Source organism: Trichosurus vulpecula, chromosome 1, assembly GCF_011100635.1.
Source record: "Trichosurus vulpecula isolate mTriVul1 chromosome 1, mTriVul1.pri, whole genome shotgun sequence".
Lineage (NCBI taxonomy): Eukaryota > Metazoa > Chordata > Mammalia > Diprotodontia > Phalangeridae > Trichosurus > Trichosurus vulpecula.
The window spans coordinates 268,874,007-268,892,314 of NC_050573.1; the positions used below are offsets into that span (position 1 = coordinate 268,874,007).

Sequence of the window (18,308 nt, forward strand, 5' to 3'; positions counted from 1 at the left end):
CTATGCAGAAAGTGGTGCTTGAGTCTAGAAGGAAGCCAGGAATTCCAAGAGGCAAAGGTTGGCAGGGAGAGTACGCTAGGAATTGGTGATAATTCCTGTAAAGACACTATTGAAAATCAATGCCTACAAAAGTCCTTTTCTGGCATTTTAGGAAAGACTTCATCCTCACATGTTTTCCATTAGGGTCACAATGTTCCATATGGCATGTAAAATTCTTAATATTATCTGTTTCAAGCACTGACCAGGCGGAAAATTCCCCAACCATTTACGTGCCTCCTGGGGATTACTAAGGTAACATCACTGCCATTAACTACAGGAAGTTTGTGGCCAGAGACTCCAGTAGGGAAGAAGTGAGACTGGTTTAATATATATGATGAAAAGATTGAGACACTTCTTTACCATAAAGAGGACCCTAAAAGCACCCTTTCATTTTTAAAACTATCTCATGGGGAGATTTAGTAAGTCGTATCTTATTTACAACTGCAGGAGCAATTTAACTAAGTGAACATAATGTCGTAGAGCAAAATTTATAAGACAGTTCCTTTAAAACCTCATGAACAGGTGGGACAATTCATCAAAACTCTCACTATAAATTTCTTTTGAATAAGTGGAGTTTACTTTTCAGTTTTTAAAGTTTTTATTTTTAATTTTAAACCATATTTTTTAAAAAATATAGAACTGTTTAGAATCTATAACATAAATTACATTTCTATAGTTTTTATTGTTTTCAAAGGATTTTCTCCATTTTAACCGGAGAGTAAACTGAAGCTCAGAGAGTTAGGTGCATTTCCTATAAGTACACAGCTATTTAATGGCAGAGTCAGGATCAGAATCCCAGCAACCTGATTCCTAAAACACTGGCTTATCCCCGTAGTTATCAGACCTACAGGACATTTTACAAAGGACAAATAAAATACTTTTGACTTTTAGGACAGAGATGATTTTATCAGTTGAACTAATGAACCATTTTAATTAAATATTAGAATCATATGCTCTGCCTGGAAAACAGCAATATTTTTTTATTCATTCATTCATTCATTTATTCATTCATGTTTATGCAGTCCTAAGATAGTATATTAGCAGAAATATCTGCATGAGCTACATACTATCCTTTAGGGACCTGAAAGAAAGGCATGTCAGCCAGGGAAGTATATTGAACATGATTTTTAGCAGTGAAATTGCTACTCCCGGGGGGACAAATTAAGCAGCTTGGGAAGCCACATTAACTTTTTTTAGGTCATTGACACATCACGTGTAGCAACTGTATATAATGTGTGCATGTGTCTGTATATGTCAAGTAAACAAGAAAGAACCTACACATTTGGCATTTCTATTTGGAATTTTTAAGTTGGGACAGGAGTGTTATGTTGATCAACTCATGCCAAATGTCACAGCCCTGTTCTGATGTTCCAAGTGAAAATTCAAGTTAATTTCAGTTGTTATTTCACATAACTGCCACTTAGCCCTTTCAGATTTGCATAACACTTTACATACATTATCTAATTTGATCCTCACAACATTCCTGAGAATAAGGTACCATTATTGTCATTCCAATTTTACGGATGAGGAAATTGGGGCTGAGGGTGGTTAAAAATTTGCCACAGGGTCACACAACTAGCAAAAATCTGAGGTGGGATCCTAATACAATTCCTCCTGTTTCCATAACCATTGTTCCATCAGTTACATCACACTGCCCCTCCAGTGTTGGCCAGATGATAGACAATACTTAAAAAGACAGAATGAGAATATGTATTTCAAAATTTAAATAGGCCAATAGGGTACCTCTTATGAGGGGTGACAAACCTAACCAGGTCTATTCACAGGGGAACCATTAACAGACATCTAAGTGTATACATCCTTGTATTTCTCCTGGTAAACACCCCAGTTTGGGCAGTCCTTCAGCAAGGCAGGGGAGTATTTTATATTTCCCACAGGGGGAAAAAGCTTTTGAAAAAAGCATATAAGGGTGTCAAAAGACCTAAAATCCAATTACCACCATACCTGCCCTCACTGTCAGGCTGTCTGAATCACTATTTTCCTAGCTGTATTCCCTATGCACACTAAAAATAGATATTTAATCTAATTAAGAAGTACTTGATAAAAAAAAATTAAAGTAATAGATCTGAAAACAGATTGGCAAAGAGGAGATTTAGCTTAATTTTAATGATACAGTATTAATAAAAGGCATGATTGAGATGCATAGCATAAACTTTCCACTGTGAAATATTCTATAGTTCCCATGGGAATGTCTCTTAGCTACTTAAATCAGCTCTGTTTAAGTACCACTAATTAGAGACCATCTACTCCCTTGGAATAAAGAGTTATATTAGTGCTTTTTAATAACACCAGATTTCATGTTTTCACCCAATCTAGAAAAAAGTGAGCAAAGTATAATCTGCTACTTTCATAGGCTGAGCATCTTTTTTACTGATTCATTGGGTTCTTGTTTTCTTCCTTTTCGGGCACTTCATGAAAATTATAAAAAAGTTATTTCTGACTAGTATAATATTATTACATAGAGGCCTCCTCTTCATCAGAAGAATGAATAGGACAAAGGGCCCCTTCCCCTATTTCTTATAAATATCTTTCTGTGTTTAATTTTGTCCCTGATCTGTGCAATTGGCCTTTCCAATGTTCCTTTAGCATGTGATCTTTTGGTATTTCAGAAGCATTTAAGAAATGATGATATAAAATGTCACAATATTTGAAACTGAACCCTTTCATCCTATTTCTCAAAAGGAACACACACTTGTGAAAGAGAGGCAGAGAAATTTTAAAATACAAACATGTTAGAGTGCATTTTATTTTATTTTGCCATCACCTGTGTACCAGAATACTCGACAACTTTCAGTGTTTGTTCTTGGCTTCCCACAGTTTATTTTGACACATTTTCTCAAATCAACCATAATTCTTTCACAGGTAGGACTGTTTGAGAGTGTCTGCTTTTGAACTGGTAGTGTTTTCATTCGGTTGATTGAAAATTGTTTTATTGTGCGCTTTTGTTCTGTGTCCTGGCCTTTAAACATTTAATCCCCTTCCCAGACTCTGACTCAGTGTTGCTGGATTCCTTCAAATCACAGCTCAGATGCCACTTCCTACAAAAGGCCTTTCTTGACAACTGCTTTCCTCATTCTCCCCATCTCCCTCTGATATTACTTAATAGTATTTTGTATAGGCAGAGATGGTGGAAAAAGGAAGATAATTTCCACTAGAGAGAATATTGTGAACACAGAGCTGCTACTCCGTGCCAGGATCATGCTAAGTGCTCTACCAATATTATTTTATTTGATCCTCACAACAGCCATAGGAGGTGTTATTTTGATCCCCATTTTATGGTTAAGAAACATGAGGTACTCTTAAGTGACTTGCCCAGAGTCACATTTGAACTCAGGTCTTCCTGACTCCAAGCCCAGTGCTCCATCTGCTGTGCCATTTAACTGCCTCTACCATGCACTTTATAGGATGAAATAAATGTGCATTTGAGGGACAGAGAGTAAACCAAAGGGGCTAATGTAGAACACCTGAGTAACAGAGTGGAGAGAAAGAAGTCCTGAAAGGTAAGGTGACAGAGATTGTAAATGATCTTGAATGTCAGCCTGATGAGTTTGGATATCAGGTTGTTGGCAATAAGGGGTCATTGAATACTTTTGATTAGGGTGTGATAAAAGTGGTGCTTTCAGGAAATGAACATAACAGTAGTAGGCAGGCAGGGTGTATTGGAGGACAAAGGGATTGGCTGTGAGCCTGGTTAGGAAACAAGTCTTCTTCCTCTTCTTAGAGTTATATAGGAAAGTGCATCATGTGTAAATTGTCAGCTCCCACTCTGGATTTATATTCAGGACAGAACAGGAAGGGTGCTTAGAGGAGGTTTTTCTTCACTTAGCTCTCAACTTCACTCCCAGGTTTCTCATTGTGGGTGAATCAGACCATCAGTGTTTTATCAGAATAACTGCACTCAGCACTGATTAATGCCATTTAGAAATTTAGTAGCTGGAAGGTAGGATGCTTTTGGCAAGGTTGGGAGAGAAGCCTTTCTAGACTGCTATATGGAGAATATTAGAGGATTCACAGATGAAGAGCAAAAATTAAAAATGTCCTATAGAATTAGTTTTTCAAAGGTTATTTCTGTTACTGCAGTCAGAAAGGTAGGAGTGAAAAAGCTAGCAGGGGTTGCCACAGACTCTGAGTAGGTGACATTCTCTCCCACTTTGAGATCACCTGTTTTCATCTTATAATGGCAGAGTTAGTCCAGGGTTTTGCAACAGCATTTTTAAAGTGATCCGCATACTATAGAATGAATCTCTGTATAAGATGTTCAGTTATGTCTGATTCTTCATGACCTCATTTTGGGTTTTCTTGGTAAAGATACTGGAGTGATTTGGCATTTCCTTCTCCATCTCATTGTACAGATGAGGAAACAGACAAACAAGTTTAAGGGACTCACCCAGGGTCACGCAACTAGTAAGTATCTGGTTAGATTTGAACTCAAGATGAGTCTTCCTGACTCCAGGCCTGATGCTCTGTATACTGCACCACCTAGCTGCCCATATGTAGTGCCTGCATGTATGCCCATAAACAGGTAAAATAAGTAGAAATAGCTGAGAGAGATAGACACAGAGAAAAAGAGATAGTGACAGAGAAGAGAGAGATGCAGAGAGGCCATCCTAGCAGTTTTGGAATCTGTATGAATTGATGGAGTTGAGAGAATGTTACATGCAGGGAGCAGATTGACTAGAACATGGGGTTCATAAATAGAAGTAATGTGAAACTACACTAGAGAGAAAAGAGGAAATCTGTCAATGCTTGGCTATGGGTGCTTTTTTACCTAGAAGCAATGGGAAGCCTTTGAAGACTATTGTGCAGGGGTGGGATGTGGGATGGTCAGATATGTGCCTTAAGAATATTATTTTTGTAGCTAGGTAAAGAATGAATTGGATAGGGTAGCAGATGGGCGATGAAGACCTTAAGTAGGGTGATGAACATATTGGTTGGAGAGAAGAGAACAGATCTAAAATATATTGGAGAGAGAGAATCAATTGGGCTTGGGAAATTATTGGATATTGGATGTGAAAGAGAGAAGAATTAAGGATTACTCTACAGTCATATACGGAAGTGACTCAAGTGTTAGCAGCGTCCACAAAAATGGTAAAAAAAAAAAGTTTGGAAGGCTTTCAGAGAGTTATTTGAAGTATATTGAAGACCCAAATATGAAGAGTAGGACTGTGGTAGAGTAGACAGCTGTGGTACAGATCATATAGGCACTAAATTACTTGACAAATGAGGGACAGTGACTTAGAGGTAATTGGTTGAAGTAGCATGAATGTGAACTGGGTGGTATAGACAGATAGGGGAAAAATTACAGAGATGATGGCATATTAACGGTGTGGGAAAGGCTGAGGAGATCCAGGAGTGTTCCAATAGCTATTTATATTTCAAAGTGTGGCATAGATAAGAAGAGGCATATCTAGCATTGGAGAGGATGGCCAGGAATAACAAAAGTGCCTTCTGCATCACACAAGCCTTTAGACCCAGGCAAGGTTTTCAAGCTTGATGCCAAAAGGAAAGAAGTAGGCAGTTTTATTTGCAAACTGAGAAAAGGCAGAGAAGGCCAAAGAGATGGGAGGATTCTGAAATGGAGATATCTAGGGAAAAGGTAGTTTGTTAATAATAGAGCCAGGGTTCTAGAAAGAACAATGGAAGAGAACAGTCAAGAGACAATGGAGGAGGGAGGATGAACTAGATGGGGATTAGAGAGTGCAGAATAGTAATAGGGATAAGAGTTTTGCCTCCACAGGTGCAGACACAGGATTAAAAGAATAAGATGTAGATATATGATAGTCATTAGATATGGGAAGTGTGAGTAGTTGAGGCCCTTGTTTATTCACTGCTAGGCCTAGTGTTTCTTACTTTAGGTTATTGACGAGAGAAACCTGATGGGAACTTACTTCGCGCCTTCCATTTTTATTTCTTCACATAACTTGGAGGATTTAAAGATGAGTCCAATTCTTATTCTCTGCAAATTGTACATTATATAAGTCCTCTTTTCCTTCTAATTTGTTTCCTTTTGGCCTACCAATTCTGTTCTTCATATACATTCTCTGTACCTTCCTAAAGCAACGCCACTGTAGTAACCCCTTTTATAAAGACAATGAATGTGTATAAATAAGTCTACTTTAATATGCATCTTATACAGACATACATAAATATGTATGCCTGCAGGTATGTATGTATGTATACATGCATGCATGTCTGTCTTAACCAGCAGGTCCAAACTTCAGTTCCCATTCCCATGATGCAGGATCAAGGTATTCTACTTAGACTTAGACCCTTGGTTCCACTTAAGATTGAAAAGAAGAAAACTAAAACCATGCAAGTGTCTCAAACTAAGCTCAAATAATAGCACCATCCTCTTTCTAAGTGATGAAACTGTCCTTCCTGTTACACTAGGTTCCAGAAAAGCAGTGAAGCCACAGGGATGCTCTTCTTTGCTCAGATAAATATTTAAGCAAATGAAGTAAGAGCCTTCTGGGAATGTGAAGTCATTTTGGAGTCATTTAATTGAGAGGTCTGAGATCAGATACTGGACTGAATCTTGGCAAGGAAGTGGCAAGTAGTAAAATGGCCAAGACCAAAAGGAATGACTAATTGACATTACTAGACCACTATCTTGAGGGAATTCAATTGGATAAAGTGGGCACATTTTAAAAAGAGGTCCATAGAGTAGGCATTAACAACCATTACACCATTATTCAATCACCGAGTAGAATTATTATGTGTAAAATATGGGGTTTTACTGATTGGAGATAAAGAATAAATGAATATTAATAACAGAGAATGGCAAAATTATGCTTTATTTCTGATCTGCCTAATCTTATGACAAGAAAACATAAGAAATGTGGTCAAAACTGGATTATTAGGTAGCTTTCAAAAACCAAACATACTAGAACTGCTTATTATATGTATGTGTGTCTCTATCTGCGAATATATGCATAAATTCTGCCTTACTCTTTCACACATAGGGCTGTAAATTTCTCCTCTTTCTTTTCCTATTCTTTCTCCCCCTCCCCCTCCTTGCCCTCTTTCTCTTTCCTTTCTCCCTTCTCGCATTTTAACCATAAAATTACACTGTCTTAGCTATCAAAATAAATATCCCAAATTGTATACTAATAAACTATTCAAATCATCTCCAATGAAAACAAAACTATTTTTTTGTATTTAAGAAGTATAAAGATGACTAAAGTAATGATCGTCCTTTAAAGTTATTTATTATAAACATAATAACCACCAACAAACAAAAACTTTTAAAAATTTAAATGGAAATTTTAAAAATGAACATGGCACCATAATTTTTTTGTCATTTACAGTTTTCAGTGCATCTATTAACTTTAAGAAAATAGCAATCAAATAGCACTGCCTACTTCCAGATTCCTTTCTGGACTATTTTTTCCTCTATATTTTTCTATATTTTGTTGCTATCATTTTATCTATTTATCAGGATGTATATTGTAATTTTTCTTCATTCTTTAGAATTTCATATAAGTTCCTATGTTTTCTTATATTCTTCATATTCATACAGGCTTATGATGCTGTGAAACAATAATATATTCTTATGCTATAATTTTTCATCTATTTTTCAAACTTTAGGCACATGTATTATTTCCAATTGTTTTGCTATCATAATCAGTTGTGCTAATCATCATCATCTTTCATTTAATCTTTTTTTGTAGCTTTCAATGGAATTCACATAAACATAATCTTGGGGCATCATTATTGAGCTTACATTTAATGCTCTGTGAGCTATTGCACAATGGGGTAAAATGCATGGTTTCTTTTTGCAACAGAATACAAATACTGACATGAAACTTGTAGAGTCCTTGGAACCATTCTGACGACAGCTCCAGTAGCAGAGAGGATGAAGGTGATTTCATTTTGTTCCCACAGGGTTTTGATATCTTAAACTAGAACTCTATATTTTAAAAGCTTTTCATTATATGTAGTTTGGAGATTCTGAGTATTCAGTATGGCGGCATCTATTTAAAATGTTCTTAGGAAGATTCTGGAATGATAGTGTAAATCAGAAAATTCTAAGCTCTCAAGATTTTTTTTTCCACAAATGAGATAAAATAATGTTTCAGGGCAAGCAGAGAGAGGTAAAAACAAATAAGAGTAGGGGCAGAACAGGGACAATTGGAGATCTGAAGAAAAATCCCAGGACTGGGATTGGGGCCTGTGAAGAGTAAACACCTTTAGGCTAGAGACCTCTTTTTTTTGGCTTTTATTTTTTTTATTTTTAGTTTACAACACTCAGTTCCACAAGTTTTTGAGTTCCAAATTTTCTTTTTTATTGTGCATTTAAGTTTTAATATTCAAGTCAAAATTTTTTTTAAAATGTTCTCAAATGCTCATGGGTACATTTCATGTATAGGTGATTATAGGCAATAGTTTTTTGTTTTAGTTCTTTCCTTATGATAGTGCTCTATTTCCAACACAATTTATTGGTTTAATTGTTAATATCTGTTTGTAGTATGAAGATTTTACATTCATTAGTTTATGAAGAATAGTGTATTATTAGCTGAAATTTATATGTTATTTTTGGTTTGCAAAGTACTTTATGTAATTTATTTCATTTGATTCTCACAACAGTCCCCTGAAATAAGTTATTTTCTCCTCTTAGCAGAGACTTGTGTTGTGAATAATCATTTTTGTACTGATAGGCCTTTTCCTGTTCCCCCATGTCAGTAATATCCTTAAGCTATTGTCCTAGTAGTAGCATCATTGGGTCAATTATATGAATGATTCTATGACTCTTACTGTGTGACACCTTATTGCTTTTCAAAAGGATTGTCCCAATTTACAGCTTTGCCAGCAGTGTAATAATAAGTCTATTTCTCTATGGTCCTTCCAGTATTGAATGTTATCTTGTTTAATTTTGCCAATTTGCTGAGTGTAAAGTAGTATCTTGGAGTTGTGTTAATTCACATTTATGTAACTACTAGAGTTTGAACACTTTTAAGGTAACTATTAGTAATCTATGTTATTTATTTTGTGGTGTGCCTCTTCATAGCTTCTGACCTCAGTTTCCCTAAAGGTAAAATGTAATCATTAAAAAAAGTGTTTACTTTTCTCAAATCATGAACATAGGGGTCAGATTTTTTCAGACCATTCCCATGTGAGCTCTGGATATACATGCCACACTTATATATCTCAAATGATCAAGATCTTGCAAATTTACTTCCATAATCAAATCAACAACCAAGTATTAAGCACCTACTGTGTGCTAGGCACTATGTTAAGTAGTAGGGATACAAAGAAAGGCAAAATATAGTCCCTGATCTCAAGGAGCTCATTTGTTTCTAACTGAAAAAACAACATGAGAAAAACTCTGTCCAAACAAGATATACATATATATATATATATATATATATATATATATATATATATATATATATATATATATATATATATATATATATATATATACACGGTAATTAACAGAGGGAAGACATTATCATTAACAGGGTTCTGTAAGGGTTTCTTGTTGAAGATGGGATTTTAGTTGGGATATGAAGGAAATCAGGGAAGCTAGGCATTGGAGATGGAGTGGGGAGGGGGGAGGAGAGAGATAGATAGAGAGAGAGAGAGAGAGAGAGAGAGAGAGTTCAAGACATGGAGGGCAGCTAGTGAAAATAAATGGAGTCTCATGGCCTAATTGATAACATCTAAAATATAAAACTGAAATATGTAGGTTTACAAAGACTTCAAAAATATGTTGAGATTGACTGCTAATCATATTCTCTTTTATTGTCCTTTTGATAGAAGATATGCTATTTTTCTCTGAAAGGAATAGATAATTATCCCTAACTCTTACAATGGCCTTACAAGGTTAAGGAAGGATGTGGTCTTATCAGAAAAAAAAAACACTTCTTTTGGAATGTACTTGTACTTTTAATATGAAATTCCTTATAATTATTTATTGGTTTAAATTTGAGCATTTTCCGAGTTGGTAAAATGAATTTTATTTCCTCTTCAAAATAACCAAGCTTATAGTCTTCACTACAGCGTAGCAAAATGACATTTTCTGCTTGTGTAAATGTTAAGCATCACATATTTTACATAAGCAGAAAATACTATTTTTACTCCTCGATGATGGAAACTGTGGCCTTGGTCATTTTCAAGTAGAAACAAAATGTTAGGCACTTTTAACTAGGTGGTGGCTTTTTAAGACTTATGTAGTGATTACAGTTTGCATCTACTTTACCAGTTGAGAAATTGATTGATGGAAAAGAAAAAGTATTTATCTGCTATGCAGTAAATCCAGAATGAATTGACTGACTTACTCTCCATTGCTTTCTATCCTATATCTAATAACTTTCTTTTTTTTTTTTTACTCCTAGCCATATTTATTCATAGGGCTAATGAGACAAGAACATCCATAGAATACAGAACAAAATGACACATTTAAAAATTTTCTCTGGTGACTTTTTTCCTTTTTTTTTTTTTCTTCGCAGTTGTGGATTATTCTGTCTGGATACACACTGGAGATATGAAGAATGCGGATGCCACTGGCCAGGTTTATATTTACATAAAAGGAGAAAGAGGTGATTCTGGGAAAAGATGGCTTACCAATTCAAGAAGTAACCCAATCACTTTTGCCAGAGGACAGGTAAAACAAAAATGTTACTTATTGAATAAATGCTTTGATTTGCTATTTCTCATTTACATGGAGTCTAAATTATGTTCATTCAACACTCAGCAAGTAGTTTGGAATGTACACCCACCACTGTGCTAGATGTTGGAGGTGATGACAAAATTTAAGTAAAACACAGGTCACTGCCCTCATGGAGCTCAAGGTCTAGTAGAAAGGTTAGACAACAACACAGAGAGCTATATAACCCAATATTAAATGGTAAGCAACTTAGATGGGAACAGAACAAAGAGGGCTCAGTGGGGATTGCTTGAGATGAGATCAGGAAGGGGAGGAGATAGCTGTATCTATAGATGTAGAATAAGAAAAATTAGAATTCTGTTAGTGTATTACTTTAAAGTTTTCATTGTTCATAATATGAGGACAAGAACATCCAGAAGGATATAGTGCTTTAGTGTCTTGCTGTTTTTCTTCCTTTAAGTACTAGCGAGGCATGGTGGGAAAGAAAATCACCCACAATTGTTCCTGAGATCCTAAAGTCTCTTATGTTTCCCTGAAGAGTTTTATTGGTATGATAACCAAGGCCTATTCTCTTTATCCTGGGATGTATGACAACATAGGGCTATTGATAAAGGAGGTATAGAATCAATTACTCAGTTTCTTTCACTACTTCCAAATAGTCATTCATGGTATGAAAGAGGAACACGGTACTTATTTCTCCAATAATTGCTTTCATCAGTTGGTAGGAAAAGATATATGCTTTTTGAAAACACTCTGGGAATACCTAAAACAATCCCTTTGTAAAGGCTTCTGGAATACTTTTTCTCATCTAAAATATTTGGAAGACCACAGAACAGGTTTCAAATCAGGCAGAAACTTTAAAGATCTTGGATTTAGAGGCTTTCTTTTTAGACTTTGGATTTACAAAATTGAACATTAAAGCTTGGCTAATAGAGAGGGAAGGGGGTGTACCTTTTATCCCATCTAAGTCCTATTGAAAAGGAACTGTCTTGTGCTTTTAAATGATTACCTGGTGCCCATGCTAGAACCGGCAGATGCCAAAGTGTGCAGCTACCTAGGATATGGCATACAGGATGAGTGTGACAAGGAATAATTTTAACATTACATTTACAAATTCACAATCTAATGCTACACATTACTTGTTCTTCTTGGTACAAAAGCGAATATCTTTCGACGTCAGCGATGCTGATATGAATTGTTTAAGTGCAGGGTTGAAAACACAGGTTTCACTCTTTTTCCTGGGCATATAAGCGCCATTTTTTCGTTCTGCCTGATGATTAAAAATATTAATTTATTACTGGTTGCAATTTAACAGCTCAACTAAGAAGGCCAAGGCATTTCCAAAAGAATCAAAGCTTGTCCCTATTTCATCGCCTGAAATAGAGAGCAAGAGAGGTGGCTAATGATACTGTGCCAGCAATTCAATTTAAATTCACCAAAAAATTCCACTCAGTAGCTTACTTTTATGTAGAACTTTAAGGTTTAGAAAGCACTTTACATGGGTAGTCTCATGCAATCCTTGCATCAACCCTATGAGGAGGTACTAAAGACAAAGAAACTGAAGTGAAAATTAAATGTCTTGTCCAATGTTACTAGCAAATGTTTGAGGCAAGATTCAAATTCAGGTCTTCCTAACTTCTAGTCTGCTACCATATCCACCATATCACCTAGATACTGCAATGCATTGTTGTTGTTGTTTGTTCTGTTCTCAAAGAGGACCAAGACATCTCGGAGGTGACGCTGTGACACGCAAGTAAATTGGATTTAAATGAGGGAGGATTGTGCAAAGTCCCTAGTCTTGATGGGGTATAGGCCCTGGGAGCCCCCTTGAACTCTCCTTGAATCTTCCCACTTGATGAGGTGTTTGCCTGAGGCCATAAGCCTTTCATTATTGCTAGGCCCTAATCTCTGGCATCTGGCCTTTTCCTCCATGCTTCAGAATGTGGGCCCAGGTCCATGGCCCCTAACGTAACCACTGGACTAGTAACCACTTGAGAGCATCAGGCTGAATATGAGACAACCTCCTAGCTGACCTACTGGGACCTGCGAGGTCAGGCCTGAAAAACACCTCCAAGGTACTTGGAGAGTGATCCCAACTGTAGCGCCAGAAGGGGATAGGGAGAGGGGGAGGTTTACATACCTTTCAGTCCTGGCTGGAGAAGAACTTGAGATTAGCAGTTTTTCCTAGTCAGGGAACCATATGATGAGATCAGGGAACCATATCTTTTTAGGGATACTCGAGACCCCAAAATACCAACACACCGGGTCCTTCTTGAATGAATTGGACTCAAGCCTTCTCACTGCCAAAGACAAACAAAGTTTATTACAGATTCTCCATATTGGGCTGTCTTAAGAAATTTCACCATTTGTGATGCTCATTTTCAGAAGCAGGTCAGATTCAATCTGAAGTACATTGAATCTGAGCCCCTTCATGGAGGCAAGATGAAATTTATATACAGAAAGATTGTGGGAGGGATCTAGAGTGATCCTGGGATGATGGGAGGAGGGGTTTAGGGAGAGTCTTGAGGAGGAGTCTAAGGAGGAGCTTGATGGAACTGGGGTGAGGTCAAGAGAATGGGATTAAGGGTGGGAAAGTAGCTGAAGGTTACCTGGAGATAACAGACAATGTAGGGCTAGGCTAGTTTAAGGGTAACATATTTGGGCATATACACTTTGATAGGATCAAGGCTGGGAAGCAGCCATGATGGAGGGCTAGGCTAGGTTAAGAGTAACCTAGAGATTTGGGCTTGGCCATAATGGAAGGCTTACAGCCTCAGGCAAAAGGCTCTTCTTGTTGGAAGATTCAAGGGGGTTCCCGAAGTCTAAACCCCATCAGAAGGAAGGAAGGAAGGAGGGAAGAAAAAAAGAAAGAAAGAAGCTATATTGCTCAACTGGCCAGTTCCAGGTGGGTCCCCAGTGAGGCAGCTCCTACTACTCACAGGGTTTTTGTTTGTCCTTTGTTCGGGAAGAGGACCATGACACATCATAGAAGTGAAGTTTATTAGCTAATTACCTAGGGGTTCAAAGCACTGTGCTTTTCATTATGGAAACAACAAAATAAAGCTGACCTTGACCTCTGGAAGCTTAAGAGGGACACAACATGTACCTAGATTCATAAATACAGCATAGTTTGAGGAGAAAAGGAGAAACCATTCTATTGAAGAAGTGGCAAATGAGCTGAACCTTAAAGGAAATTAAGTATTTTGGCAGGAAGAGATGAAGAAAAAGCATATTCTAGGAATGTGGGTCCATTGTGTGAATGCATGGAAGTAGTGGGTGGTAATATAGTTCATCTTATGGTCCAATTTGTCTAGAATAGTGATTCAGGAAGAAGAATGTTGTAAAATATATTTGGAAATGTAGGTTGGAACTAAGGCAGATAGTGGCTCAGTGGACATAGCACTAGACCTAGAGTTAGGAAGACCTAAGTTCAAATTCAGCCTCAGATACTTCCTAGCTCTGTGCCCCTGGGCAAGTCACTTAACCTCTGATTGCCTGACAAAATGAATCCACTGGCAAAGGAGATGGCAAACCATTTCTGATATTTTTGCCAAGAAAACCCCAAATGGGGTCACGAAGGTTTGATCACAACTGAAATGGCTGAACAGCCAAAAAAAAAAAAGTTGGAATCAGATTGAAGAGGGCTTTGAATAACAGGCTTGTGAATTGTATTTTATTCTAGAGTTAATTGGGAGCTACTGAACAAGTCTGAGCAAAAGAGGAATGAGCTCTGCCTTCTGTTTTAGAAAGAGTATTTTGGTAGCTGTGTGGAGGATCACAACTTAGGTGTCATCCTGGACTCTTCACTTTTAACCCCTACCCCATAACCAATTTGTTGGGAAGTACTTTTGTTTTTACCTTTGTAATATATCTTATATATGCCTTCTTTATTTTTGCTTTCCAACACTGCCAACACCCTACTCCAAGCCATTATGACCTCATGCCTGGACTATTGAATAGCCTTATGTTTAGCCTGCCTGCCTCAAATGTCTGTCCATTCCAGTCTATCCTCCACTAAGCTGTCAAATTGTCAGACTATGCTATCACCCTTATTCAGTGGCTCTCTATTACCTCCAGGATCAGCTGTAAAATCTTCTGTTCGCATTTTAAAAGAAAACCTGGTCCCTTTCTACCTTTCCCATGTGTAACCAATCCAGTGACACTGAACTCCTTGCTGTTGTTTCTCACTTCAGACATTCTATCTCTCAACTTCATGTCTTCTCACTGGTTTCCACCCATGCCTGGAGCTCTTTAATTTCTGTTTTATGATTTCCTTGGATTCCTTCAGGTCTCAGCTAAACCCCAGCCTTCTACAAGAAGCCTTTCCTAGCCCTCCTTCTTAGTTGCTCTGTGAATTTCCCTAATCTATCTTCTATATGACTTGTTTGTATATAGTAGTTTGCCTTCTATTTCTCCCATTAGACTGTGAATCAGTAAGAAAAGGAACTGATTTTTGCCTATCTTTATATCTCTAGCACTTAGAACAGTATCTCACATGTAGTATGCACTTAATACATGCTTGTTAACTTGATTTGACTTGGCTTGTTAGAAGAGGAAGACTAGAAATGTAAACAAGTGAAGAGACTGTTGAAATTACCCACTATAGGAGGTGGCCACATAAGTAGAGAAAAGAAGATAGATGTACAAAATCTTGTAAGGAAAAGATCAATGAGAATTTGCAAATGATTAGGTATGGGGAGTGAAGGTCAGGGAAGTGTGAGAGATAACTATGTGCTTATGAATTTGGGTAAATAGGGGATACTCAAGTCCTCAGCAGAGATGAGGATCTTTGAGGGAGGGTGCAGTTTAGGAGATGTATTCACCTTTTGAGGCTTACTTGTTTCCATTATGCCCACTCACGTTCTTCTACCTAAAAGTTTCAGAAGACAGCTGTCAGAAATGTTAACTCAATCATTGCCTTTACTCCCTACCCCATAGCAATTAGTCTTGCTTTATCTAGCTTCAATTTCCAATTCTTTTCTTTAGTTTTCCTATTGTGTTTCCAATTGATTTTTTCCTATAGTTTCCAATTGCAGTTCCAATTTTTAAATTTGTTTGGAGAAACAATAGCATCAACTGTGACTTAAAGCTTCTTGTGTCATCTCAATATCTTTGTTATCTAGTTGTAATTTTGAAGGCTTTTAAGCCTAAGGAAAACATCTATTTTTCATTCAGTTGTATTCCTACTTTGATAACTCTCTTATTTACCCATTCTTCTACACCACTTCTTGGCAAAGAACTAAAACAGGCATATGAATGATTGCATGCTGAATAATTCTTCATTTATATGTGTATAGATTAAGCCTTAGATTAAACCTTATGCAAAATCAAGATATTTACGTTTCTTTTGAGGTGCAAACCTCTTGCCCACGTTAATTTGCCTTAGTAGGAGTCTTTTATGATGTAATAATGACTACGGAGTTGTTATTGTAGCCTGGGTTACAATGAGACATCAATATGGTGTCTTTAAAGCTAAATCCAAATTCAAGGTACTCTTCAGGTCCTCTGTCTTGAGACCCCATCTAGTGTACTCTCTTCTAGATGTATGAAATTATGAATAAACAGCATCTAATAAGACAGAAAAATAGCAAGGTAAGTAGGAATACCGGGGACATATTAAGCATTAATAAGCATTTGTTGAAATGAATTGAGCAAGGAAACATACTCCTCACTTCAAAAAAGAATACATAGAGTCACTTTTCCACAGCCAGATGTCAAGAAATAGTCAATAAACATTTATTAAGTGCCTATTGGGTGTGAGGGACTGTGCTAAGCTGGGAGATGCACATATAAAAAAGACAGTCCCTCCCCTCAAGGGACTTAAAATCTTATAGGAGGAAACAGTACACAAAACTGAAATGTAGAAGAAGCCTTTCTCATGATTCATTCCATTGGTTATAATTCTTCATTACAACTGGATTATTATGTAAATAGGTTCAAGGTGAAGGTATATGTAGAACCTACATTGGATTACATGCTGTCTTGGGGGGTTGGGGGGAGGAGTAGGAGGAAGAGAAAATTTGGAACCCCAAAACTTGTGGAACTGAGTGTTGTAAAATAAAAATAAAAAATAAATTTAAGAAAAAGAAAGAAATGTAGGAGAAGGAGAAGGAGAAAGAGAAAGAAGAAGATGCCCAACTGGGAGAGGGAGGACCCACAGTGGAGAAACCAAAGAATTCCAAAGTAAATACAACCATGTGGGAAATGAGGAGACAGGAGACCTCTGAGGAAGGTGTGAGATTACTTATAGTCAACTACAGGCAGTCCATGCTCCTAGGGAGAGCCTCATTGCCACCAAATCTTCCAAGAATTGTCTATGACTTTGTCTTCTAGGCTGCTTCCTCCATCAAGCTGCTGCTGACATCCGCTGCTTCTCTAACGAATTACAGTTGCTAGGTGTTTTTGTTTTTGTTTTTCTTTCTCCTTACAGGAGTAGTTGGCAGTACAACAAGGTTACCTCAGGCCAAATTTGTCTTTTTTTTGTTTTCGGTTTTTTTTTTTTTGGTCTTCAGTTTTCTCCTTAATGGAAACTCTCCTAGGCCAGCTTTCTTTTGGGATTGGGATAAAGTAAAGTTTTTTCAACTTCTACCCTGCCCGTGACAGCTAGCCCCAGACATGCAGGTTATGCTGGAATATTATTTAACAATTAACAATAGTTCAGAGGCAGGGTAAAGTTTGCATTCTTTGTCCTGTATCAGTTCTCAAGTAACTGCTGTACTCATTTTAGGTTTCAAGGGCAGTCACTTGGTCCAGGATATGTACAAATCTTTGCAAAAATGAGTTGTTATCATGGAGTCCATTTGTATTTCATTACAGTGTTATGTCACTGAAAAATGAAGTTTCTGGGGGAGGTAACATAATTATGAGCACGCATTTTAATCTAAAGAAGTGTATTTCACTAGCCTTGTTTCCATGTAAAAATCCAGTATAGTTTTAGTGAGAATTCTGTGCTAGATGGGAAATATCATTAGTTTCTTCCCTCCACCCCCAAAGAAAATGCATTTGTGAAACACACTTTCACATACATTCTAATGAGTGAGATTGCCTGACATAAACAAGTACTGAGAACAGTGAGAAAGATTTATGTGTCAAGTTATGTACTCCTTTTAAGATCCAATCAATGTACACTGGAGGAGAGGACCATAATACTGTATTGCAAAGACAAGTCCAGGCCTCCACCCTGCATTCTGTATTCTTCCTACAATTCCGCTATGTGTTATTACTCAATAAACATCTATTGGTCTTTGACTGACTGCTCACTGATTTCTGCTATCATGAGGAATAGCAAAAGCACTTATATGTACTCTTGTTTTGATCATGAAAATTCTGTAAAACTTTTATGTACTAACATACCCATAATTTTCAGGCTTGACACAATTTCTGTGGATAGGCTAAATATATAATACTCAACATTTTGGGGAAATTCCTAGTCCTGAAGGATGTGTGTTTCATCATGGGATAGAACTCCTATTGACTCCACTGCCTGTCTCCCAAACTGAGAATGCTTGTCCTCCTCGCCTCTATCTCTTGTCTAGCTCTAGCCTCATTCAAGGCTCCGCCTAAACCTCACCTTCTGCAAGAGACTTCCCTCACCCAGACCCCCCAGCTACAAGTGCCTTCCCTCTGAGATCATCTTCTATGT

General features: G+C 37.2%; 1 protein-coding gene across 1 annotated transcript in view; it reads left to right on the plus strand.

Moving 5' to 3' along the window:
• Positions 1 to 18,308, plus strand: part of RP1 (RP1 axonemal microtubule associated) — a 629,473-nt gene that overhangs the window by 435,708 nt on the left and 175,457 nt on the right. The window contains 1 exon segment of the mRNA XM_036741155.1: positions 10,509 to 10,663. Within this exon segment, the coding sequence (XP_036597050.1) occupies positions 10,509 to 10,663 (155 nt within the window).